The 27,014-nt window shown below is 35.3% G+C and overlaps 1 protein-coding gene across 1 annotated transcript in view; it reads right to left on the bottom strand.

Moving 5' to 3' along the window:
- LOC113494105 (nuclear receptor subfamily 2 group F member 1-B) overlaps positions 1-24,954 on the bottom strand; it is a gene marked incomplete at its 5' end in the record, with an annotated part of 74,528 nt that extends 49,574 nt beyond the window's left edge. The window contains 2 exons of the mRNA XM_026872253.1: positions 11,360-11,509; positions 24,420-24,954. Of these exons, the coding sequence (XP_026728054.1) occupies positions 11,360-11,509; positions 24,420-24,954 (685 nt within the window). The remainder of the gene's footprint in view (positions 1-11,359; positions 11,510-24,419) is intronic.
- Positions 24,955-27,014: the final 2,060 nt, after the last annotated feature.

The following is a 27,014-nucleotide window of genomic DNA, read 5'->3' as shown; positions in this document are numbered from 1 at the left end:
GAAATAACACGCATTCACGAATTACTGCTCGCATCAACAATTCAATTAAAGTGTTACATCGCCGGAATAATTCGGTTTGAATTAGAGTAATTGCGCGCGTGATTAGCCGGTTTCAGAAGGAGATGTAGGCCGCGAGCTCTCCCACGCCGCATCGACACCTAGCCTAATAGCGCGTCATTACACTATCTGCCGATACATCTCCGGTACGTCTCGACATCGACGGAACATCACTATCTGCTCGTATAATCGATGACCACTCGGCGCGAGTTCCAACAAAGCGATTGTTCAATCGAGTTCAATACTAATTACGATTCGGATTTCGAACGCGCGAAAACGACAAACCTATTTTTTTTTTAATATGAGCTAAAGTACTCAATGTTCGGACTATTGACAGATATCAGTTTATGAATGGTAATTAATGTAAATTAGTATTAATAAGTGTGGGCTTCTCGTAAGGTTAATACGTCTAGGTCCATTAGCTGTGATTTGCATACTGCTACGTCTCATTTCGGATTTCTCTTGTATAAAATATCTTTGATTAAATCGTCCGGCACTCAGTCACCCACGGCGCATACTTCATCGGATTAAATGAAAATTAGCAATACTTATATTATAAATTAAATGGCTACTTGATTACGGCCCGTTAGTAACATCAGTTTAATAAATAGTTGTCATTAAATGTTAGTTTGTAATATTGTTGCTGGCAACATTTATTGAGAGTTTTGAATGAGAACGAAATGCGGAAAGTCTCGTTCTTTATTCGAAGTGTTTTAAAAAGAAACTTTGTTATTATTTTAAAGGTCGTAATAGACAAGAGACTTAGAAAAATGTAGAAACATCCTATGAAATTGCGACACGGATTCACGAATCAAAACACGTCCAACCTATTTACGTGGTGTCAACACTAAATGATCTCTTTACATTGTTTTTATTCGAGATCCGTACTCTGTTTACTACAAACTTATTATTTACACTTCGTTTAAAGCATTTGAGACTTTACAGCCTTATATTAAGAGTTATTTAGGAATTACGGTAATGTTGTCGTGTGCGATCTTGACACAGATTGCGTTGAGGAAACAATATCTCATGTCATTTCTGAGATCCGACGACCGCGATGTATGATCATTCAGAAAAGTACATAAATACTTATTATTTTTTATCTTAGAGAAGTAGGTACAGTCAGAAAGAAAAATCTATCAGATTTAACTACAGAAAAGTTTAAAATTAGTATAAAATTTGTGTTCGAAAAATTTGTAGAGTCAAAAAAAGTCTCATTGCATTGCTCAAGCATCTTTGCTTTTCAGCCCCTGTTTTGTAAATTTTATTGTTTTCAAAGACTTTTGTTGCTGTATGTAACTTTTGTTTTAAATAGCTTGAGAAATAAGTAAGTAAGTAGATAAGTAATATTATTTTAATTTACTACTTTTCTTGAGTTTTTCCTATTGGCAATACCGATTTAAAAACCCTGGATTCTACTCGGAATTGTTGAAATAATGTAAGTTTATTTTTTTCTACTATTTAGACTGTTATTTATTTCTAAAGTTAGTGTTTGACAACAGTTCCAAGTGCATAACCAAAGTATAATTGCTACGATTAACGATTGTCATAAGGATAAACTAACTGTAGTTAGTGTATCGTTTATAACTATTTAAACGGCCTACAATTAACTCAGGGTTGTCAAAACTTTGACAAGAATTTAAAATTTGGGTTAAAATTTAGGTGGGGGGAGATGTAGGTTTAAATGTAACTTTTATTTAACTTAAGGTTGTAAAATATTTCTATCATACACATCGGTCAAAAGTCGGTAAAAATAACTTAAATATTTACATTATTCAAGTTGTAAACATATCCAAAAGTCTTAATACATTATACTACTTTTCATATTCAGTTTGGCACTTTACAACAAAGAATATGTTATTGCCTAACACAAAGCTTGAAGACCCAAAACAAAAAATAAACAAACAGAGAAATAATTGTTATTGTTCGGCACAACCCTAAATTAACGGCCCTGTGCTAATTTGTTCCAGCGAACTGATGGATGCCAAAGAGAATAAAATTGATTTTCAATAAACTCGTATTTGCATAACAAATACTAATATAACACTAAACTGGAATTCAATTTAAACGCCAACAAGCTAACAGACTGTGTTCAAAACTAAAAGGGCATATAACAAAAGTTTACACTACCGAATCTCCTAAACAACTTCACCGAAATTGATGAAATAAAAATCCAAATTTAGAATTTATATTGTTTGTGTATCATTCCACAAAATATCGTTTTATAGTGTCCAAATTCACAGCTCTGAATAAGAGTTAATTTAATAAAATTAAATGAAATTTATTGGTTGTAAAATTAATATTTTTGACTTTTAGAGCGTGTGGACGATCAACTTTAAAAGCTGTGGAGCGTAGAGCTAATAATCGGAACCTCTATTTGAGATAACAAAAAGAAAACGCTGATATTTTAGATAAAAGATTCATTTGCATATTCGAACAACTAGAAATTTAGAAAACAAATGCGAAATTGACCTCTAAATAAGCATTCAATAGAATTCCAGATCCAGATTTTGATTAATTATAATTATAATTAAAAAAAAACGGCATTTCTTATCTACATATCCTTGGTTTCAATACCGCTTTCGATTTGACTTTTTAACTACAACATAACAGGATATTATAACTCCGTAGACGATAGTTGTGACATTTATTCATCTGCTTACCCCATAAGCATTATAGCATGAGTAACACACGCCACGAGTGTTATAACAAGGTAAAGTGACAATAAATGAATTACAATCAAGATCGTTACAGAAACATGTTAATTGTTTCTCAAGAAGTGCTAGACACTATAATTCTATAGAACAATTTTAATTCCTGCTAACAAAACATACATTTTAACGTTTAAGGTGATTTTTATCCTTTTCTTAAGAAGTAATTTGATACTTGTGTCGCGGGGCTTCACAAACATTCAAGTCACATGCACAAGACACCCAGACTCACAACAAGCATTCGTAGATCACACAAATGCTCGTTCTACATCGTCGCACCTGATGCCGGTATGACAAGAATGAGTTAAGTTAATACAAATAATAAAGTAATTAAACGCTTTAATGGAGGCTAAAGTTTATAATCGGAGATAATATTAAAAGATGTAATTGATGCCTAATTAGGACTAAAAGTTCAATGAAGTAAGATCCAAAAAGTAAAAAGACAACATCGTAAATCAAAATGACTTAGATGATGTTGTAAATGTAGTGAGGATCGCAATACCCACATTCTAAACATTAAAACCGACGCACAAAGTCCGAAATCAATCGCGTATTAAATACCACGCCGTCATCTCAATACGTTATCTCGTCGATCAATACATAAACACTAATCAAGATAACATTTCACGGCTAATGACTCACAAAACGAGCCACGTATAAATAACCAGCAATAAATTGTAACATTAACGAAGACTCAGCCATAACTTACTTCACAAGATACATATTATACATCATACGTACGTTTTAAATTGTAAAGTTTGGTACACAACTTCATTTACCGTTCGCCTATTTATTTTAGTTGTTAGCCACTATCTCGTTACGACTCGATACAGGTTGATAATCCGTTATTTATGTCGTACATTTTTCAACAAGAGCCTAGCACGCGACTTGTCGCCCGACTCTTGAACACCGACAAATGGTCGACCATCCACCTTTTGTTGCTCTAACGGTTGTGTTTTGATATCATTAGGAAATTCTCGGGTTTTACGACAGTGAGAAATATTGTTTCTAATATACAGATTAGAGATTTGTCTGGTACTAATGTAGAAAGTAGTAAACGCAAAGTCAGTGACGAATGGTGCACACGATTACAACGTCGATTAGTGCGACACGCTGCGATAAGTGTACGGTTTTGATTTGTGGCATCCCGCGGCCGATGTGGACTGTGCGGGTGGAGACGAATTCCTCGGAAGATATCGAGATTCGATAGAAAGCCGTTAATTCAAAAGAATGTAAACAAAGCCGCCCACCGAGAGCTGCATATCTAAATGAACACTAAAATCCGGACACGGAAGACATCAAAACAGTACCAAATCAAATAATTAAAGTTATCGTTAAGATAAATTCGATTTGGAAACGCTCAAGATTTGTATAATAAAGCTATTGGGAGGCACGTGCTGGGAATTAAGCGCATTTCTGTCGAGCACTCCACAACCCCATTAATGGCCGCGTCGGGTTTTTGTAATTATCGACTTATTAAATGCCGCCCGAGATTTATGTCAGCCGGGCAACAGGTAAATCTGTTTCGTTACACCCATCCGCTGATAAATGAACTTGCAAATGTATCGAAAACTGACAGTCATTAGTGTGAATAATGCTAAACACATTAGAAAAGATATGAACACCATTGTAGTCATATTTACTCAAGTCCGTCCACGGAGGAGGACCAATAAACTTCAAAAGGTTGCAAGAGGTAGGTACAATAAATATCCAAGTTAACTCAAAACAAATTGTGCATATAAAATGATGTTAGAGAGAAATAAACGAAGGCTCCATGCACGGAGCGCAGAGTCACTGACCACAACAACGTACGAGCGACGAAGACGAAACGAAGCCTTGCGATAATCATAATACGCTTGCAGATATGTGATTAGCTGTGGGGTCACGAAACGGTCGGCGTTAGACAGAGAGGACGTGCTGTGTCCTGCTCCTTTACGTACAGTGCTGGATGGCGCCGTCTCTATCAAGCAAACGACCGCAGGGCGCCTAAACCGCTATAGTAAACTGTGACCTCACGAAATTCTCAGCGCACGATACCGAGGATGATTCACGTGTAATGACGGACGTACAGACAAACTGACATATAGAGATGCGGACGCCAGATGAATTCCAAACGACAGGTCGGGAGAAAAAGTTGTTTCAATTTTTAAATACGGTCATGATTATTATGGACTGTTATCGTTAATTTTATTGAGCCATCACAGACATTAACATATTAAATTAGTTTTTGTTCGATCCGTTGTTCGTCTGTTGGTTATCTATGATTTTGATGGGAGCTTCACTGGTCCATTAAGCTGTCAACGATATATGGTTTTTGAAATCCGAATTTGTTGGCATTCTGTGACCCTGATTGGTATCTGGTCTTGTGGCACGAAAATTTGGAATTCCTAAAACTACGTACTGGTATTTGATGATGTTAAAATATAAAGTGAAACTGTAATGTTGGATGCAGATGTGCTATAAGTTGGATACGGTACAGAGGGCACGACCAGGCGGAACAGGTTTCCTGAGACTACTAACGTAGTAACCAATATACATGCCGGCCGTGCATTACTCTCAAGTATTCAAGATTATACGACGTTAGAACGGAACGAGTTGGCTGTGAGAAAATTTCACCTGTAGGAGCCCTATCAATGTTGATTTAGACGACCTTTCACGTGGCTGCTATAAGCAAAATGTTTTACGTTTTCTGCTAACAGAGTTGCGATTTGATTTAACAATTTAGATTTAACAAATTGCTGTTATGAATTCTTTTGTTTAAGGAAATAGATACCTACGCTTTTGCTGTCAATTCTAAACAGTTTAATACGAAACGGTCATCGAATCTTAAATGCTTTAGGGTATCAGATGACAAAACGACATATGATGACTCACTAACCATAAAAACGAAAATAAATTGGAATGACAGTAAATTAGATATTAAATCAGCGGCAGTTATATTTCTTGAGGCAACATCACACTTCGTAAAGGAATTAGTATCGAGTGTGAGAGTACGTACAGATAAATCACCTACACAGTTCGTTAGGAACGGGCTGCGCACCACAGGGGTCCACGTTCGATCCTGTGCCGGCAAGTGGAACGCGTTGCGGTAACCCCCTGTAGTATATTTTGACGGGCTATGTGGTGCTCATCGTGATGAATGGTGAATTTTTTGATTGCTCTTTCGGAATTTGGTGTCAGTGAAATTTGATTTGAAGGTATTCTTTGTTCTATTTTTCTGGGTAGTTGTATCTATCGATTTTAAGTCGTATCTTTTTCCTGACAAAAATACCTACACCAAACTAGATATGTGCTATGACTGCTGCTAATATTATTACTCATTTATAAATGGAAAATGACGTATCTATGTTTAAAGATTACATCATTGTATTTGTGGCAGTTCAATATAGATATTATCACATTGATTGTCAGCTTTCACACAACCTCAAGCCTGACAAAAATGCGGCAATTAATTAATGCAATGAATCTACGTAATATTTATAATATGAGCATAATATGAATAATTAAATAACCTATTGTTGGCGCCATTGGAAATGATACCATAGAGCCATAGACATTCCGCATACCAGCGATTGTCGTAAGCAACAGGTTTTTTGAATACAGACGAAGGAATTTCACAATCTGCCACATTCGGCGATAATACTTGTTAGTCTTTTTACTCGAAATAAAAAGGTTTATTTCCCTGACCGAGATGAAGGCGTCCGTCAAATTTTAAAAAGTTAATTATCGTATACTTTTACCATTTGGTGTGGCGAGGCTCGGCGATACATCATACGGACGAATATAAATCACCGGTTGATTGATAGTGGTATACATCTCACGCTCGTTCGCTAGCTCCTTTTTTAATCCGACACAAATGATTTTACACTTTGATTCCTTTTTGTGACGCCATTTCGCTTCGGAGTTTACGATTTGTTCGAAATGGATTTTGTACACCTGAATTTGTTGGGACTCTCGGGCATTTTTTTGTGTGAAAATAGTCTTTTGATGATATTCAATGGGTTAGATTTCATAAAGCTTCGAGCTAGCTTTTATATTGTTAATATCAATATGTTTTATCTGTAATTGTAAGGATTTTTTCTTAAAATTTTAAAGGTCTATCAAACGTTCTCATGGTTTGTGGCGATCGATCGAAGTGTTTGTGTAGTTAGTATCGATACTCGCATATTGTATATCGTTGTACGTGACATCAAACGGAGCCGTTTTCTGAATGGTCGCACTAAGTGGAGGCCACGAGGAAAAGTTCACGAGCCAAACATAAAGACTGTGTTATTTAAGTGCCTATCTATTTTAAGGGCACAATAACTCGATGAAATCTCCTTTCATCGCAATGTGAAATTTAATATTCACTACCGTACACTGTAAAGCCAATGTTTATAGTGAAAACCTATCAAGTTTCTAACAGCTATTGAGCGACCCGAACGTATACCTGCTCGTACAAAAACCTTCACTATAAGAGATTAGCGTGGCGTTTTCTATTGTAGTTGTACCCCGATTCACATGCAAATGCGTGATAAAACGTGCGGAAATATAATTAGCTTAGCCGGTATCGAAGGGTCGTGAACCTTGCCAAAAACCGGTATATCTTCGTTTTATAATTAATGTTTTGGTTGGGTTGTAACTTCTGACCAGTGTCCAGGGCGCTCTAGGGGTGTTTTCGCGCGTGGGAAAGCCTGTGACGATGCTATCTTTATGTCGGTCGGCAAGAGTCTGTTTTTCCGAGAAAGAGGCCATTATACGCAGCACAAGAGTCGTAAGACATGTCACAGTTATTATGCTCACTAGAAACGATAATATCTTTCGGCTATGACGCACAGAGCCGCTGTGTGCTGAGTTATTCTGGTCTGGAGCGTCCGTACTGATTGTTGACACGATTAAGTTGGATCAATCTGTGGGTAAAACCGTATGACACGTTATTTGTAAGTGCCGTCTTATCTCGATTACATTCAAGCACTCGAAAGCTCGTAACTGGTCAGTGAAACACTACACTTCCAGTATCAATTACTTTCTTAATATATTCATGTTTGAGACCGTCTTTTGGTTTCCCATCGTTTGATACATCCCACAAATCCGTTCCAGTCTTCAAGCCTATAATCCTCATTCATAAATCATAACCGCAATCCATTAGTCTATTTTGCAAAAACGTTACATTTCTCACGGTTCAATATTTGCAAAACTAGGACTGGACTAATCCAAACAAACCCTTACGGTCAGTTGGACGACAATAGCCAGGTGTCCGAAGAATTAACACCCTCGGTACAGGACCTTACGCCTTTGTCAAGGAAGGCGTGTTTAAGGCGTGCGGGACAAAATATTGAAGTAATTTGCCCCTTCGCAAAATCATGGGAACGTAAAGATGATGTTTTTGACATGTTCGGGACAATGCATATTGTGCATGGTCAGTGGTCATTTGTGCATGAGTTCGTTCGTGACGCGAATTTGAAGCGAAAAGTTGAAGACGGTAGATTTGTTGTTCGTTGGCAACTGGATGAATGGGCTTTAACATTCGGTTCAAGAACTTTAAAAGAGAGTAAACTTAATAACCTAAACGTGTAATATATATTCCAAATATAATAGACGAATAAAATTTCCTTTTTTTGGAAGAAAAATGGAATAAAAAAATGTTTCCTATTTTCCACAACATTCATACAATGCATATAATTTCAATTACCCTATCACAACGCCAATCATTTCCAAAAACAGCCCGCAGATCTGTCAGATACTTTTCAATCTCCCGCAAAAATCGCGGCCCATTAAAATTCAAGCCTGGGGGAGGACCCGGAATCTTTCTAAATGACCGGCCTAACACAAAAACTTATTAAGATATAGCAAACAATGAGAGGTGATTGATGCGCCCTGAACAAAAGGTGCTTGGCCATTGTTCAAGTGACGGGCAAACCCGAAGCACACACCATGTACCTACATTATGCACTTTTAAACCGGTATAGTAACGTTAATTAATCAATCCATATGTAAGCTTTGTTTCACATTTGCATTCGCATAGAGCTAGTAACTGTACTGAAATAATGGACTATTTATGCCCTATTCTAATGTGACGGATTAATTATTTATGTCCCAGGATTTAATGACCGCAGACTGTTTGAATGGACGTGTATAGTAATAATAATTGGCCGTTATAGTACCCATTGACAGTTGGCACCAGCAATAATAATTTAAATGATTCATAAGTCACAACACAGAGAAAGTTCAAATAAAATACCAGAAGAAGTAAATGAGAATGATGATAATAAAGATTAAAAATATTGACAACAAAATGACGATAAAAGCTCACCTCAATGTTGAATTCAAAATAAATAACCAAACATTCATAAAAAAGGTTAAAAGCAAAACTGACCACTCATTTGTAATGGTTGCATAAACCAAAGATCGGACAACACAAAAACATATCTCTTACATCAGGTTCTATCACAATTAAACGTATTAGGTGGAAGCTTCTCTCTCAATGGACCTTTTCAAAGCTAAAACGTTTTACAAAACATCTACCAACTGTGAAACAATATTAGAAAAAAAGTACAAAAGATCTCTTTAATCTCCGCATCTACCAGTTTGATATCTAAGACGATTACAAAGCGACAAAGGGACACACTTACCTTTTTTCTATTAACAGTTAATCTCGTATAAAAAGAGGACTAGAGTTCGCACCTTTCTTTTGTTCTGGGGGCAAACAAATCGTTTGTTGCCCGAAATATGACGGGGTCGAGAGACCTAATGCTGTGCTTAAGGGTTGAATGAGAGCAGCGGGTTACCGCGTCCTTTCCGGTACGATTTGGCCTCTACATTATCAAAGGAAGCAACCTTAATGACGCAAAGGTGGGATTCGTAAAAACTTTTGTGGATACAACCGACAATGCTAATGAAGTTGGCGATCGTGTATGGAAAATAAATGTTTTGGATGGCAATAATGAGGCTGTTGTAGAATGAGTAGGTGTCTGTTAAAATGTCGAAATAGTTTGCTCAGAAAAAAACGAATTAAGAAACAAAAATATGATCACAAGAGGTCGTCAAACGGGTGCCATTGGGGTCTATATGGGTTATATTAAGCGCCACAGCGGGTGTTCTGTCCATGTTATGAACTCTTCAACCTCGGTGCCCTCCGTCAAGACCGTTTCCTTTATGACATAAGGAAATTACTTCGGTCGCGTGTTATCTTTTTAAATGTGCACCTGTGTCGTTACGAATTTTTGGGTAAATAATTTGACAGTCATGCTAATGTTTGGTCTCAAACGTTTTAAATGACGAAGAGTGTTAAGTTTAGTGTAACCTGCGTGTTTTTTTAAGAAACTTGTTTTCTTTTTTCCGTCGTAATTAGGCCCAAGTTTTAAGTAAAGAATAAATATTGCATTGATTTTTCACTGATTACACAATCTGCTGTCATAAATTTCAAACTGCCCACTGTGTGTTTTAAGTCAAAGAAACGCCATAACGTAACATCTTAACATTGTAGTACACAATGGGCTATTAAAAGCTATAGTGTCGCACATCATAAAACTGATAGCTTGTCAAGCCAACTCTTTTCTCGAAAGCCTTGACCCTACAAGGCTATTCATATTTGTAAATAATACAGAGTAAACAAAAGAAAACGATTTCGGAATGTCTAGCATCATTAAGTTTGTTTTTAGTTTCTAAATTGTTATCAGTTTCGAGCAAGGTTCGAGGTCATACAAATTCCTGAATACCATCAATCATATTGCTGTCTTTAAAACAATAACCGGCCATATTAATTCCATGGTAATAATAACCTATTACGGCCCATAACTTTATATTAACATTGATCGTCAACAGTTACTTAGAGCAGTGCCCTTGGGCAGTCCACCGACTAATGACTCTACAAGATTAATGATTTCACTAATTACACTTGTGACAATCAATGTATCTTTAAAGTGAGCTTTTTGTGTTAGTAAGACCGCATATTCTAGTATTATTGATGCATTATGTAATTTATTAGCAATTAATAATTTTGAAGTAATTGTAACGGAATTTAAAAATCACAACATAAGCAAAATAAATGAAATTGGTTATAAAGTAGATACGAATAACTAAGGAGACGAGGATTAAAATATAAAGGAAACATTGACACATAACGTAACGAAAACACGAGAAGAAAATAACTAAAACTTAATGTGAGGTATTAAAGAATAGATAAGAATCCAAAATCTACAATAACAGATCAAAGTAGAACAACACTGGGAGGATATCTAAATCAAAGAGACTTGCGAATTATTACATCTTACCACCTAATACTTACATACTGACAAAAAGTACCGGTGAACAAAAGAAAGTTTCAGTTTAAAACGCGTATGAAATGTCTCAATATAGGCATGTTGTTAGTTGCACATCTATCTACGCTGCCAATTTTGTTAGTATGTATTCACCAAAATTTAGACCTTCACCTGTACTATGAAACACTGCTGCCATCGTGGAGGCAAGGTCTATCGCTAATCCTGAAGTAGAACGTCTTGATTCCATTATGGCAGCAGTACTGATTCAGGATCATGGTACAGGCATTGGGTAATGATAAAATCATGCTATTTTTCTTGAATGATTGTAATTTTTTGATATTTTGGACTCACCTTCTCTCCTCATGCCCATTTTGAGACATTTTCTGAGCCTGCAGTACTGGCATTGGTTTCTATGGTGTTGGTCGATGGGACAGTTCCTATTCCCTCTGCAGGAATACGTTAGATTCCTCCTCACCGACCTCTTGAAAAAGGATTTGCAACCTGTGGGAAAATTGTACTGGTTTAGTTTCTGTTGAAGTATTTTACAATTTTCGTCTTTACACGTTTATGTATTTCACATGATCAAGGTTTTTTATTTGATGGTTCTAAGTTCTATTGATTTACAGTATAAAACCTTCATAAATAAGAATTTGTTTGACAGCAACACCAAAATTCGGAAGCCTTTTCGTTTATCATCAGTAAAATATTCGTGGCTGTCAACAGCACAGATATTTGTTGCCGTATGCAAACACCGGGTTATCCCAATATTTTACACATCTTTATGATTGTCGGTAGTAATTACATGTTAGCCTATTTTGTTAATATGCTTAACGCTATTAACATAATCCCATAAATCAATAGCTACTCGATATCGAAATACGACAATTTGTATCGAAGCGTCAAATATATACGAATTTATAAAACAGTTAAAATACCAACTTAACGATCTAAAGACAGTTAAGACCAATCTCATGAATATATTATGCGTAAATATTAGAATAAGAAACAATTTGCTTAGGAACGCGCTGCGGGCAGCCTTTATTGGAAACACAATCAAATCTATTGGGATATCAAACTCGATAAGGTCGAAAATCGTTTGTGTGACGTAGGGAGATAGTAAAATATGGTGTTGGCGTTTAAGAAAAGAAATCGAATTTTCAATAAAAAATCGAATCGCAGTAAATTATTGAGAAAAATATCTCGGATGTCATAAGAATGTAATCGTTTATAGAAAATTGTCGAGTTGCGTATTAGTTTTAGCGATTAGATCGAATTTTAAAATGACAACATTTTTAATATTTTGGGTTTGGAATCAGTGGGAGGTTATTATATAATTACGCCCATCGGTTTATTTATCGGTTTGTTCGAATTTTAAATAGTTTTAGGTATGTGTTCGTTGAGATTTAGTAATAAAACAGTGATTGGTCGATTATGTGCGTTTGTTACGGCGTTGTGCAAAATTCTAATCATTATAGTACCTTTACATTAACATATTTAAATATTAAACACATTTATCTTAAGGGACCGGTATCTGATACATATTGTTGGTACCATTTGTTTTATTTCTTGGCAGGCCTTTTGATAATTGGTCTCTACGTTCTGGGCCGAGGAAACAAATTCGTAAATAGAATACACAAATTGTTGTTGCAATTTTTATCTCACGTAAACTGTATTCTAAGCTGTCTGATACAGATTATTTGCAAGTTTGGACTATTATTCGATTTAAAAAAAAAAGTATTTGACCGATATTAATAGCTGTTTTAAAGAACAACTCTGAGTAAAGTCTAGCGTTTATTTATCATGCTGTCTTTGTTCATTGTGGAGTGGAATGTAGAGACGGATAGACATTTTATAACGTTACCTAGATAAGTGTCGTTCTGAGTCGTTTACAGTCGATATATGAGTAAGTCACGGGCAACACTTATTTCTTTAAATAAAATAAATGGATCGAATTTCAAATGTTCCCCATACTATTACATATTTAATTTCCTATACCAATTTCACAGCTTCAACCTTTCCAAGACATCACCTCTCAACATATCCAAGTCTAATGTACAGTCAGCATCAAAAGCGATTCGTTTTATTGGTATTTCATTAAAATATAACAATTTGTATTTATGAACATAAAAAAGGGTTGATCTTACAAACTGTTTTTGTACCTATTATTACTTCAAACCCTCAAAAATGAAGGGAGTCTGGATTTTTTGCCAAAATGTCCGACCAAACATGGATAGTCTAACTAGCTTCTTGGCATCCCTATGTACATGTCCCTGAAAAATACTGACACATTATAAATTGAACGTTTGCACTCACTTTTGTCGACTATACCATCGCGAGCATCGCCTAAAAACGTATCAGGTGAACTCGGTATACCTATGTATGTATATTTATACGATTAAGAAAGCTTCTATCTTTCTTTGACACGAGATCTCAGATTACTATCAGTTGATACCGATATCCTAAACGGTGACTTCCGAAGTTATAAAGATTGTGTTTCTTTACGAACTTTAAAGTTCTCGTATTAATTACGTACAGATTTATGATTCTGTATTAACTCTATAAGGTAATCAACGGTTTTAAGATTAATAGCGTGTGTTAATACTGGTATTTCAATACTTAAAACAGTTATCAAGATTTTGTGGCATTTATAGCAACATTTAAAGTGGCATTTATAATGATGTCCTTTGCTTTATAGTTTAATTACACGATTTTATGACTCTTTGTACAATTTTCTTGCGTTCCCTATATGTGTACTTTAACTTTTGACAAATATTATGATTTTATTCTGTATCGGTTCATGGAAAACTCATGCAAATACAAGTGCAGAGACGAATTCTCTAGCCTATAGAGAGTACTGTATAGGCTTGTGGTAAACTATGTAAAGACAAATGTTGTGGTTGATGCTTTTTCCTTCATTATTTAAAAAGGGTTGATGACTTAAGAGAGTTACAGCAAATTTAGTCTCAACCAACGAACCCCACGGAAACTAAACAAGAAATCAAGACACAAAAATAAAACTAAAAGAATAAGTACGCAACTGAAAATTCAGTGTTCATTTCGGCAAGAAAGCGTTTCCGAGGTTCGTTGCTAGATACCGTTAGAGGCAGGCACGTAGCAGATAAGAGGCAGTACGCTGCAGCTAGAGACTGAACACGTTAGGCTGGTTACACGATGGAGTTCGTGGGAAAGATTTTAAGAAAAGTTTGTAGAAAAAACAACCCTAAATTGTAATTAATCAAAGTTCAATTTGAAATGCAATGTTAATGTACTATTAAGAATTAAAAAATCAATTAAATGTGTACAACCGAAATCACTTTGTGTAGTTACTCGTATGGACTTTGTAATGAGGTACGTAATGATTTGAATGGACAATAAAAATTTCCATATTTGCAATTATTCGAGGAAATTTTTCGTCATACATTTTGTTTTCTTTGTTATGTTACACAATTCAATTAATTGTCAGTCCATTTGGACTATCTTTTCTTTAAATATTAGATCATATTACGTCGGTATAAAAGCGTTCAAACCGCAGCGTTTGTCCGCCGCATCTAAACACAGACTACAGGAACACAGCCTCCCAATTACGACGTATCGTTGGGAACATCAGCTCTTGCAAATTGTATTCCACGCAAGATGATAAAGAGTGCATCGACACTCAGATTTGAAGTGAAAATAAAAACAATGGTTCAGGCTCTCTGACGTAAAACAGAAACCGAGAAATACTGGGAAACTTGCAGAGCTAGTGGACAGAGATCGTGTATCGTACGCTGTTTGTTTCTCAACAAGCTTTTGAGCTTTTTAACTGAATTTCTTCTTGGATTTTAGAAGGCGATTTAGCTTTTGCTAAGGAAATAGAACTCTCAAATACCTAATGTTTAAAATGATTAAAGTTTGAAGTTATAAAATATAGATTTTTCAAGTTCAACGCTAACGGTATATGCAGTATTGCAGTCAATATGAGCGTAGACTTTGCTTGCTCATGTCAGATTTTGTAAAGAAACTCTACAACGAATCCCTCAAGTATAACAGTATACATACACTCAGCATGATAATTAGGGACGAATTTTAACTGACGTATAGCCGATATATGTATAACGGAGCTGTAGGTCACCACGCCAAATCCACAGTGCGCGACGTGTCGCAGGTCTGATTCCCGCGTAGAACAAGTATTCGTGTGATCCACGAATGGTTGTTCCGAGTCTAGGTGTCTTTGCGTATGTGACTTGAATATTTGTGAAACAATGCGAAACAAAGATTTAATACTTAGTGTTGAGAGGGATCTTAAAAAAAAAAGGTGTTAAAACAATTGCCGAATCGAATTTCTATACATTTGAGCTATTGTAGAATTGTTTCAGGTGGCTATAATACATTTCGCTAGCATATATTAAATGGAAGGCCTATTCTTTGAATCCGTACGCCATTTAACTGTTCATGTGCTGTAGTTCAAAGGTCAACATGATATTGTTACTCAATCACTTCTCTTTTACAATGTAACACATTTTATAGAGTCTTGTGCACGTCATTCTTTGCTTATCATTCTGGGAAATAGAATATGTTTTTATTGGTATGCGTTATAGTTGCATAGCGTTAGTATCATTTTTTAATTAGAGATGAGTGTTTGATGAGTGCTAGTTTTATTACGGCTGTGATGTCCCCGTTTTGGCGAACGACTTGAAGTATTTTTTTTATGTTTTGAAAATACTAGAAATCAGTGAGTCCCAAAATCTGAAGGTACAAGAATGAAGTACAAATTATAAATAATTTTGATCATTTTACAACATTGCTACAACAGTTATTTTAGTTTCACAATAAAGCATATAGATCACTTTCCTCCAATTTAAGAACCGATGGAAAACGTCACAGCCAGTGAAGAGAGAGATAGAGGAACAAAATACCTAGATCCAAGATATATAAAATATCAAAAAGTAAAATCTAAGAAGCAAGATCTAAAAAAATATAATTTATAACAGAACTAAGCAGATAAGTTTCACAGATGCGGAACTGTATGGGGCGGTAAGTGTGGCCACAATTATTACCAGTAATGACGGTAAAATTACAGGTTACTGCTGACCCACATAGACAGGTGATGCAACTGTTGACGCTTGACCGTAATGCCTCGGACAAGTAGATTTAGGTAGACTTTTCGGTAATTTTCGTGAAGGGAAAGTGAGACAAGATGTTAGAAAAAACAATGGAACAGTAGAGGCTCTTTTATAAAGCCTGTTTTAGATCCTACTGCTGGGCAAAGGCCTCCCCTTTCTTCTCTGCTAGACCTCTCAATTTTTTGCGAGTTCTGACCACGTGCACCCCGCTTTGACTAGATCATCACAGTACTAGTTCCTTCCAGTAAAGGTTTAGGTCACAAAATAATATCGATACTTTATTTATCTCCGAAACACCATCTATAGATACACCGCACATCACTATTAGGTTAAAGTTCAAAAAAAGTGCAAGTGACACGTTACGAAGTCGTCCCATGCATCATGCATCACATTTACGACTTCACTAGCGAATATAACAGCCACCATGAGTTATATCTGTCATAAAAGTCGCTTGGTTGCGCAACCAGACTTGCGACTGACCGTCCTTAATGCATATTTGTAATTTTTTGGATGTTCCCGATGTCTCTAATCTAGTCCCGAAGTATACCCCACTTGATAGGTTTTCCTTATTGAAATTGCTCTTTTTTCCGGGGTGAATCTCGGATTTTCACCGACTTAAAACACCTCCTACATTTGCCTTAGCCAGAGTCTCAGGATTTCGGTATTAATCAATACCAGTGATCTAGTACTTGATCAGTGTTCTGGACGTAATTTTAAAAGTCTACCATCGACCCTGGCTAACCCAACATCTAATACAGAGTTAGAACCAGATCGTTTACTTTTGTCTATGTGTCTTCCGCATCAATTCCAGTTTCAATTCTAGTGTCTCAGAATAATTTAGAGACATATAAAGCCATGCAATGAAGTCTGACCGGGCATACTTCCAGCTAATGCCTTAACACAATAGTAAAATTGAATATTCTTATTATCTTTCGTTTATTTATAGGAACCACCATTGAAGAATTAACTTCATTAAATTCACAATATGCGTGCCCACTGATTTATGAATGAAAGGTTTTGTTAGGAATGCTGTATTATAATTTATTGTTATTGCACACTTAAGTTTGGCATGTCTCTGTCTTTCATTGATATAAGGGCTCCTAACGGCAACAACACCTTGGTGTATCCAAGGTGTTAAAGTACAGTTGTTGCTTCTTTTTTTTTTTGAATATTATGTATTTTTTCAGTTTTATTTTAATTCAAAGTATTTTGTCGTACGCCATAAAAATCCCATCAAAGCTATTACTTATAAATATCAGTCATCTACTCAAATGCCTTTATTGAGAACGCGGTATGACCTCGTAATGGATTACTAGCAATTTTGTAACAGGCAACATTCGCATTGCACACAAACGACGCAAGTTTAATGATGTCAAAGTAAATGTGCTTGTCTATATTTCGTACGTTAACTACTAAGACAACACCAAAAAAAGTACAAAAATAAAAAAGAGGACGAATAAAAATTTGCCATTACTAAACATTTATAAATAAAAAAAAACAACCTGTCACCTGTCATTGATGAAACTTTAAAATTTTCAAAATTCTAATTTTACAAATTTAGTTTAGTTACAAAATAGGAAAAGAAAAAAAGAAAAGATAAACTAACTTCATTTGATAATAAGTATTTACAGCACCTGTCGGCGTTACCGCAGCAATAAATAAAGATAACTAAACGCCATTAAATCTTCATTTAGTGGTTACTGCTGTTGTCGTGTAGGACAAGAGTTTCCGCTTTTCCTACAGATTTATGTATCTGTAGCAGTTGGACACATAATTAATCTTATGATATTGTTTGTCTCTTAACCTGACACTTTATCAATTCTGTTTAAAAAAAGTTTATGAAGTTTAAATTCAAATGTTCGAACGCGGCCATGTTTGTTTCGACGTTCCTATTTACTGCAGATAATTGATACTTTTTAAATTTTAAATTAAGAATTATAAAAGCGTGACTGGAGAAACTATTAAAAACTTTTTTCTTCGGCTTTGAAACTTTGCTTACATCGACTTAATTAAGGCCCACGAAAGTGAATTAAAATTGTAACGATCCTTTAAATTGAATTAGATGTAAATCAATTATCTGAGATGATCATTAACGATGTTCATCAATCATTGAGCTAGGTCTCAGTCGTTAAGGCCTTCGATTAGTGGTAAGGCCAAGTTCTCGATTCTAAGGCATTTTTGGCCTTGACACGGTATTACAGGTGCAAACTAATGTACAATTATTATCGCGAATATCAGTTTTTATTGGATATTTTATGCAGATGGCGAATGGAATCTGTAGGTTTATCATTAAAATGGTATGTGTAAAATGTTAATAAGTTTTTTTTGTAACTAGAACCTTTATGATATTAACAGGTAGGTATTTTGATTTATTCATTGATTTTTATCTTTACCGATTAGATTTTAATTTAACACTTAGTCATTACATATTTAAAAAGAATGAATAAAAAATCGAAAGAAAATGATTCTAAAAATAGTGTTGTGCTCGATACTCGACTTCCCTTAATCATTTCATTAAGACACGAATGCACAAAAGAAGGAGTCTAATGAAAAATTACTCGCTTTAATGACCCGTCGGATCGCCTTAATGATCTAGGTCCTGTTCTTGAGAATGTATCGCACACACAATATGCTAACTTATAGGTCTTTTCGCGTGCTCGAGAACAATTGTTGGAAAGTTTTATTTTGTTTTTTTTTTAAATACATTTGTGTTTTTGTGGAACCAGTTTTATTAAATCTCTTTCCATTTTTTTTATTAAATCTGTTTCCGTTCGCAGTTTAGATTATATCAAAATGAATACAAATAGTTCTGTGATTGAAAATTTCATCGCTTACGGTTTCCGTGGAACGTTCCCTGCTTAATTTATTTGTTACCCCCAGGCTTAATGAAGCAAATAATGAATATTAATATATTTTAAACAATAAACTATTTAAAATGCAACGCAAAGGACTGACGATTTACATACAAATGTATCGAACTATCGACGTACGGATATCGATTCCATTTTATCGTAAAACTCGGATACATAATTTACTTAACCAATCAACATTATGCACGAAACTTTTCTTTTTAAAATCAACAATAAAATTAATTCATAATAAATTCCTCATAAAACTACTCAAAGTTATCGAGAGAAAAAAAATATAAATTTTCGATTTACGACGTGACAAACACGCGTACTCTTTAACAATATGGCGGCTTTTAAATTTCGAAAATGGTCGTTAACGTCACACGGCCGAATGTTTACCTTATTAAGGCGTAGCTAGTACTTGTTTAATTCACATAAATAATATATTAAAAAGAGTCAAATTTTCATTAAAAGGCGACATGATTCAAGACGTTCGAGCGTTTTATTGACAGTTTTAGTGGAAAGAGGAGAACCACACACGCGCCGAACTTGGATTCAATTTAAAAAGTGGAATGAGATAAAAATAAATAAGTTCGGAAAGACACTTATGTTTAGAGTCGCTCGTAAAGATAGGGTTAACTGCCACGGTATCGCCGGACAAAACATACCATAAACTGACCGGTTATAGTGGTCGATAGTGATGCCACCGCTTGTCGATACCGCGACGCAAGACGCTGGTTATTCATAGCTCACGTGTATAAATTGTATAATGAAATTTAAATAATAATTTAGTACGTTTTGCGTCTTTCTGAAAGCGTCGGTTTTCGAAATAAGATGTACGATGTGTGCTATCGGAAGGTAATTAATATGATAAATTGTTATTTAAAGACTTCAATTTTACAACCGAAATATTTTCTCATCAAAACGCATATTTATTATACTATGCGGTCGAGTTATTTGATCAATAAAATTTAATTAAAACTACAAATCTTTTAAGTGAAGGCAGAGTTCTTATTAAAACCTTATTAATACTCCATTGATTTGCTCATACAAGCTACACGAAACATTTATCTAAAATAGCATTTTTTTTATAATAAATAGGACGAATAAGTAGAAAACTGGCCAATTTCAATTATATAAGTACTTAACATTTTTTATCGACAACAACAATCATCGATACCTCACATCCTTATACACAGGTGTCAACTGCGATCACTATTGTCGCTCACGGACGCGAGCATTTAAGTCAAAAGAAGCGCTCCGGCCAGGGACTTTGTCGTTATAACGCCTATAAACACTTTTAGTACAAGGTGACCTCAGACACTGAACGCTTTTACTACGACAGGGTTCTAATTCCAACAACGGGGGGTCCAAGCACTAATAAAGTGGATTTGTCGACATCAAAATAACACTTTATGGGCGCAACACTAATGCGGTTTATCGATACACTCTTAGGGAGTTATCAAGTGATAGGACGGAGCTGAAATATTGTACAAGTTACGAGATTTGTGGTGTATTAACGCGTGTATTTAGTAAGATTTTTACATATTTAGAGATAAACATATTTCTTTTTGTTTGGTAGCGATAACTTGTAGCCGCATAACTTGAAATTCACACGATTAAATTTTATGTATCATTTTCGAATATTTAAAAACAAACTTTTTAAATATGAGTTCATTAAATTTTATTCCGTTTCGTTAACAAGCCGCGTTTTTTTTCTTTATTACGTAATCATATCCCGACATCGTGACAGACAAAGAGTAATGAATTTTCTAGTTTAAATTACATTTATCAGGGTCCGAGGCGTTTGATAGTGGGGTCGGGACCTCTTTGGCGCCAGCTCTGCCTACATTGATAACGTTACGAAAATAGTTTTGCGTTTGACCAATTAGTTTCGTAAAAAACACAGCGGATACTTACTTTATACGTGAATAAGTTAAGGTTGAACTGCGGTGAACGATAAAAGCGTCTGGCCGACCGAACTTAAAACAATTGAATCACCCGCATTCGAGTTTTAAAATTATGACAGTCTAAGCAGCCAGTCATTGTTAAGTTTAAAATAAATCTCTTTTCAGTCGTGAAAATCTTTCTACATTAATGAGAAAAAAAGGCCAAATACATCTATCTAGGTTTAGCTCAAAATTTACCTAAAAAGTCACATGCGTTCAAAAGCTTATTCAAAGCGTACCCTTTGAGCTTTTTAATAGAGCTGTGGTGTATCATGAGCAAACACTCCGAGTAAAATAGACAAATGTAAAACGCTTTCAATTACAAAGACGTCATTCATTCCACGAAAACTGTTCTTCTAAATCTCGGATACAGTATTTAGATCTAGAATTCAGTAATTTAATTTCGTGAAATATAATCTAGACCTACTCGAAATTATACGACACTAAAAAACTACAAAAATATATGCAAGGAAGTGTTCTTTAAATTCGTAGACTGAATATAAAAAAAAATGTAGGTTCTTGCTAAAATCCTAGATATCAAACTCTACGCAACAAATTCCCCTTTTAGTTTCAAAATCCCCAACCTTATTCGAAAGTTAACTGACAACCCGTAAGGTTGCTATGATTGTGCAACGAAAAGCATAGAAATCCAGCGGCCATTGTAAGAATTAAACAATTTTAATAGCAACGAGTCATGAAGACAATACATTGAATATCATACGAATATGCATTCAATTGTATACATTTATAATTCGCTGTCAAAGTTATGTAAAGCTATAGTTGTTTTTTAGCCGATTGCAAAAAGGTAGAGTCATGGTTTATCCGAAATACACTAAAATAACAATAACTTTAAAACTGGTATGATATATATCATCATCCCTTTTTCATGACATTTTTTGTAAACGCCGGTGTTTACATTGCCGATATAAACTCAGGGGTCGCGGTCTCTATTAAAGTGCAGACAATTTTAAAAAGCACTCCCCAATTAGTTGTATCCGCTGCCAAGTAACATATAGAGGGCAAATAGCAATTTAGTATTTAATATCTATATTATATTTTAGACTCTAACGGTGACTTAAAATTGATTGTAGTTTCTGTGATCGGTCTTATGTGCATCAAAGAATATCTACTGTAGTTTCTCTGCCAATTCATGATTTGATTTAAACACGAGATTTCTTAAAAGTCCGAAAATGGGCTGGGATTGCAACACGTTGAGAAATACAGTTGATAAAAGGGTAATAACAATTTTAAATACAAGAAAAACCAGGAATGTAACGGATAGTTGTCAAAGAAAAGGTTTTATTAAAAAGAGTCTTTGTAAGAGAATCTGAACAAATACTCATATATAATAATAAACCATGTAAGGCTACAAATAATTTACTGAAACGTGAATTCAAGTCGAAATTGCGGACAAGTTGTCAAAAACGCGTCTTGAAATTATTATGAAGTGTCTTCGACGATTATCAAGAAATACCTGTTATAACAACATTTCTGATTATTGTATTCCCTACAACATTGACCCTCACAACTCAATAAAAACACGAAATACAAAAACAGGTTGCAAATATTGTGCAATTGCACAACTAAAATAAAACAAAAAAAATAAAAACGGGTTCGAACAAAAAGAAAAAATCAACAAAGAATTGAACTTTCAATTCAAAAGTTGTTTTATAAAGCGTTTTGTTTACAAGCGTATCACGAAAGTATGGTTCATGCAGGTTGGCTAACCTCGGGTCAAGGTAATGACTACACTACTTGAAGACAACTATTATGTCATAAACCAAGTGGATTATAAAATCGCAATCGTTTACCGTTATTTATTAAATTCAATTATAAAATATTGTTTTATTTTTATTTTTTGCTTTTTTAATTTTTTGGAGGTGTAATTTCGAAGATGTTCTAAATTCAAATATACATTCGTAATGTCAATTATTTATTTAATTACAACGAGCTGTTAAGTCACTTTACATTCATCCATCACTCATTTTTTTAAACTGCTTTTTATTAAAAGGTTTGATAAGTAAGTTTATTAAGTTGAAAAAATTAAAGCCCAAAATAATTATTATCGTCTTTCACTAACATTCAGAAAAAATAAGATTGTAAAAAATTGTCCCGTTCATCGTTTTGTCATACACTTTCATAATTTAATACCTACCGAGTATTTTATATGAACAAAGAAATCAGATGTTTAGAAAGTAAGTTTTCAAACAATATGGTGTAAAGTGTGTTCCCAGGGCAAATCGTTTGCGGTCATCTACACCACTTGAACATAATTATTTGGTGACATGCACCCGTGCGGTTTACGATGTAACGTTTCACTTGTTTGCTGGTTGGTCATGTCTTTTTGTTCAATTGTTTTATTTATTTTGTTGAATTGTTTTTATTATTTTTATTTTTTAAATTGTTCTATTTGTTTTTGTAAATTAGATCGTGAATTGTTTATTTATTATGGATTTCGGTTTTATTTTGGGCAGAGTTTTTTTTTAAACACGGTATTGCCATTCTATAGTTTAAAACCACATTCCGTTCGTCTTATAAGATTTTGTTTGTACCTATGTAAAATTATGTATCATTTTAGGCTGTATTCTAACTTAAAACAATATTTTGGTTAGTTAATTAACAAAAGTAATAATATTTGCCAAACTATTATTTGCAAACAATATCTATAGTTATTAAGGCTATCATACAAATTTCGTATTATTTTACCTTATACTTAAAAACCGCGGACGAGAAACGGTATAAGTCTAAAAAACAACAATTATGTACAATTTGCATAAAAGTCAGGCTCCCCTTATCTCAAGCGGCAGGCAGTTTGTGAAAACTTTGTCTTATTGCATTCTGATTAGAAACGTCGGGTTTTCTCCAGATAATTAAGATTTTTGAGGTCAAAGGGGTCGAGAAATTAACAGCTTAATTTTATTCATTAACTTGATTTTGTTATCTTTTAAATTAAACCTTTTTAACACAGATGTCTAATCCGTAAAGATTCTTTCTAATGCAAATTTTACGTTTTTTTAAGGCCATTGTTATCAAAATGTTAATAATACACAAATTTCTGAAGTGTAGAATTACCGAGTAACCCAAAATTTGTGACTGCGATGAAAACACTCAAAATCGTAGTAATAATTTGGTATGATACGATAATTGGCGTTACAAACGATCATCGATCATCTTAACTAATTGTCTCGTCGAAGAAATAATTGATTTTAACTCACGGACCTACTATCAATTGGCTTTTGAAATTAAACATATAAGTCACTTTTAAAGTTTTTGCTAAGTCTTGTCAAACACGTTTCGGGCACCGTTTTCGCGAAGTTGGCAAATTCTGTTATTTCCGGAAGTTTATTTAAACGACCACGTTTTCCTACTAAATAACCTAATTGTTTCTCTAGACACGCAGGACTTGGTATTTGTACAGCGCGCACTCAGACTTGAGCGGAGCTAGGTCGGCAGCACTCCGTGCCGCAGCACGCACTCACTGGTTCACTTTCACTTGCCACAGAGTACGTACCCTCGCAGGTGAACTGGCCGTAGTGCTTCCCCGAGGACTTGTCGCCGCAGACGACGCACTCCACGTTCTGGCCCTTGTCCGTGGCTGAGGAGCCGCTCTGCGTGGACGCGGCCTGGCTCGCGGGCGTCGACGGCAGCAGCTCGTCTTCCCGCCAACTGCTGCGGAAGCCGAGCTCCAGAGGCGGGAGGTCAGGGGCTCTCGGAGGGCAAAGCCCCGGGCCTCCGACCCCGCCGTAAACTAGCGCTCCGTGCGTGATGATGCCGGTTGCCGTCACAGGGCGAGAGACCGCGCGACGCGCTTGTGTGTCAAGGGTCGCGGTTGAGTCGCGACTGAGCCGGGTCGGGGCAGGCCGCGCCGCGCCGCCATTGGCCCGGTGGCCTGCAGGGGCAGGGAGCGAAGGCCCCGCCACCTCGACACCGGCCCCCTCCCCGCCGCCGGGGTGGAAATCTTTCAGCCGCGGCCCGCGTACCGTCGGTAAGAAAATTCGTTGGACGGTGCCCGGATTTATTATTCCCACTTTATTTGTGCAACGTTTTTATTACACTAGTTTTTATTATGCAGTGTTGCCGTCTCTTTCTGTCCGATTGTGAATAGAGCGAACTTGTTTTTAGATTGGTCGTTAGAAAAAACGTTTTGTTGTCCGTTTGGTTTCGTTTTTATTTATTTGCCTAAACAGTTATACGTGTTCACGCGCTTTTTCAGGATCGTCGGTCAGATATCATACTTTAACTGTCAAATACCTTTGTCATAAAACCTTAACTGTCAAATCAGCTAGTTACCTACAAAAACCAAAACTTTAATACACCAAAACCCACAAACAATTCCTAAAAATCTCAACTGAAACGAAAAAATATTCATCCAATTCAGTGCCTATTCTACGCACGGTACCTGAAAATCCTACTTTGTATCAACTTTCCCGCTGCCTCCATATTTCTCCGGCCTGATAGGCACTCCGTATACTTAACTATCCACATACAGGTGATCAAGTGGCTCTCTCCTCGTTACTAATGTATGTATCACGCTAATATTGAGATATAACTGAGTTGCTTCGTTTTTAGATGTGAATGGACTTTTGTGTGATTTGGTTTCAGATATTTTGGGTATAATAATGTATTGTGTAACTTGTTTATGCCTAAGTAGGTTTGTAGAAGATCTGAGACCTAAAACTGTGTGTTTGAGTAATAGAAGGAATCCGAAATTCAAAGCAAAAATTTTCGACAAAAATTTGCATGTTTGTAATAAATTTTATACGCACTAAATAAATACGGGTATAATTATGCGGTAATGTCGTCCCTACGCATAAAGCACAATACCTCACATTGAGTTACGTTATTTAGATCTAGATCAATCTAGATGGCTTGTAGGCGGCGCGTGCGCAGGGGGCGTGGCCTCACGCAGCAGAGGGGGGGGGAGCGGTCGACTCCCGCGCACTTGTCAATGTGACGTCGCCTCAGTTTGACGCGTCGACGCAGACTATGAATCGACATATTTTTTTATTAATTTCGTGGGTTACGCCGTTTGTTGCTAGGCGGTTGGTTTGAACTATTATTGTTATTCACTTATTTTTCATTGTTGGGTATATTAGTAGTTATATCATTTCGTTTCAGTCTTGTTATTAAATATTTGGTATTTTATTTTTCAATACTCCTTTGTTACCTTGCTCTAATTGGTAATATATAACATTAATCTAATGATTTGCTATCTGTTAGATGCTAAAAATAATAACGGCAAAAGTTATTTTTTTTTATATCTGACATTCAAAGTTTCAATGGCTTAGTTCTTATTGGGATTTAAAATGGAATACGGAAACTATTAGAAAGAAGAAACAACTCAGATATTCAAAGGTCTAGATTATCTTAGCCCGTTCAGCCTTTGAGATAATCAACTCATTTGTTTAATACAACGTAGGTACTTATTACACAATTATATTCAATGGCGCGCAATTAAGTATTGTTTTTCTCTGTTCTAATTAAGCAGTTACTGTTAATTATATGACGTACTTAATAAATACAAGCTCTCTGAATTAGAGTAGGTTATTGAAGGTCGCAAATGATTCTTAACAAGGTTGTATTAGTTTAAGACGTTAGTAATATTTGCTAATACTAATGTTAATACATTTTCTGGACTTCAAAAAAGTCGATGCCTTCAAGTTTGTTTCGATATTTCTTCTCAGGGTAGCTGGGTAAAGTAAATATCTCATCATAATTCAGTGCACATTTTTTACATAATATAAATACAGGAAGAACGGTCCTTACGACTAATTTTAAATCTTAAATTAAGGTATCGATAAGTATCTATAAAATATGTTTTTTTAATATAGTAGAATATTTTTTTATTAGGCACTGTTATATACAATTATTACTTAAACATTTACAACCTTGAACCAACATTTCCCATTTGTGTCAAATAAATAAACAGTTATTTTAGGGCTTGAGAATACTAATGTTACGGCTGTTTTAACTTTTATCATTTTAACCAACTTTAAATTACGTATCTTGAACTGTTAATTCCAATAAGATTATCAGACAATTCATTTACTCTCTCCAAAAAAAACGATAAGTCTTTTTCCTTAAAACCTGACAATCATTTAGACAT

The sequence above is a fragment of the Trichoplusia ni genome, chromosome 5 (genome assembly GCF_003590095.1).
Source record: "Trichoplusia ni isolate ovarian cell line Hi5 chromosome 5, tn1, whole genome shotgun sequence".
NCBI classification, from domain to species: Eukaryota; Metazoa; Arthropoda; class Insecta; order Lepidoptera; family Noctuidae; genus Trichoplusia; species Trichoplusia ni.
Note: the sequence above shows the minus strand (reverse complement) of the source record. Positions and strands in the feature narration are given on the sequence as shown.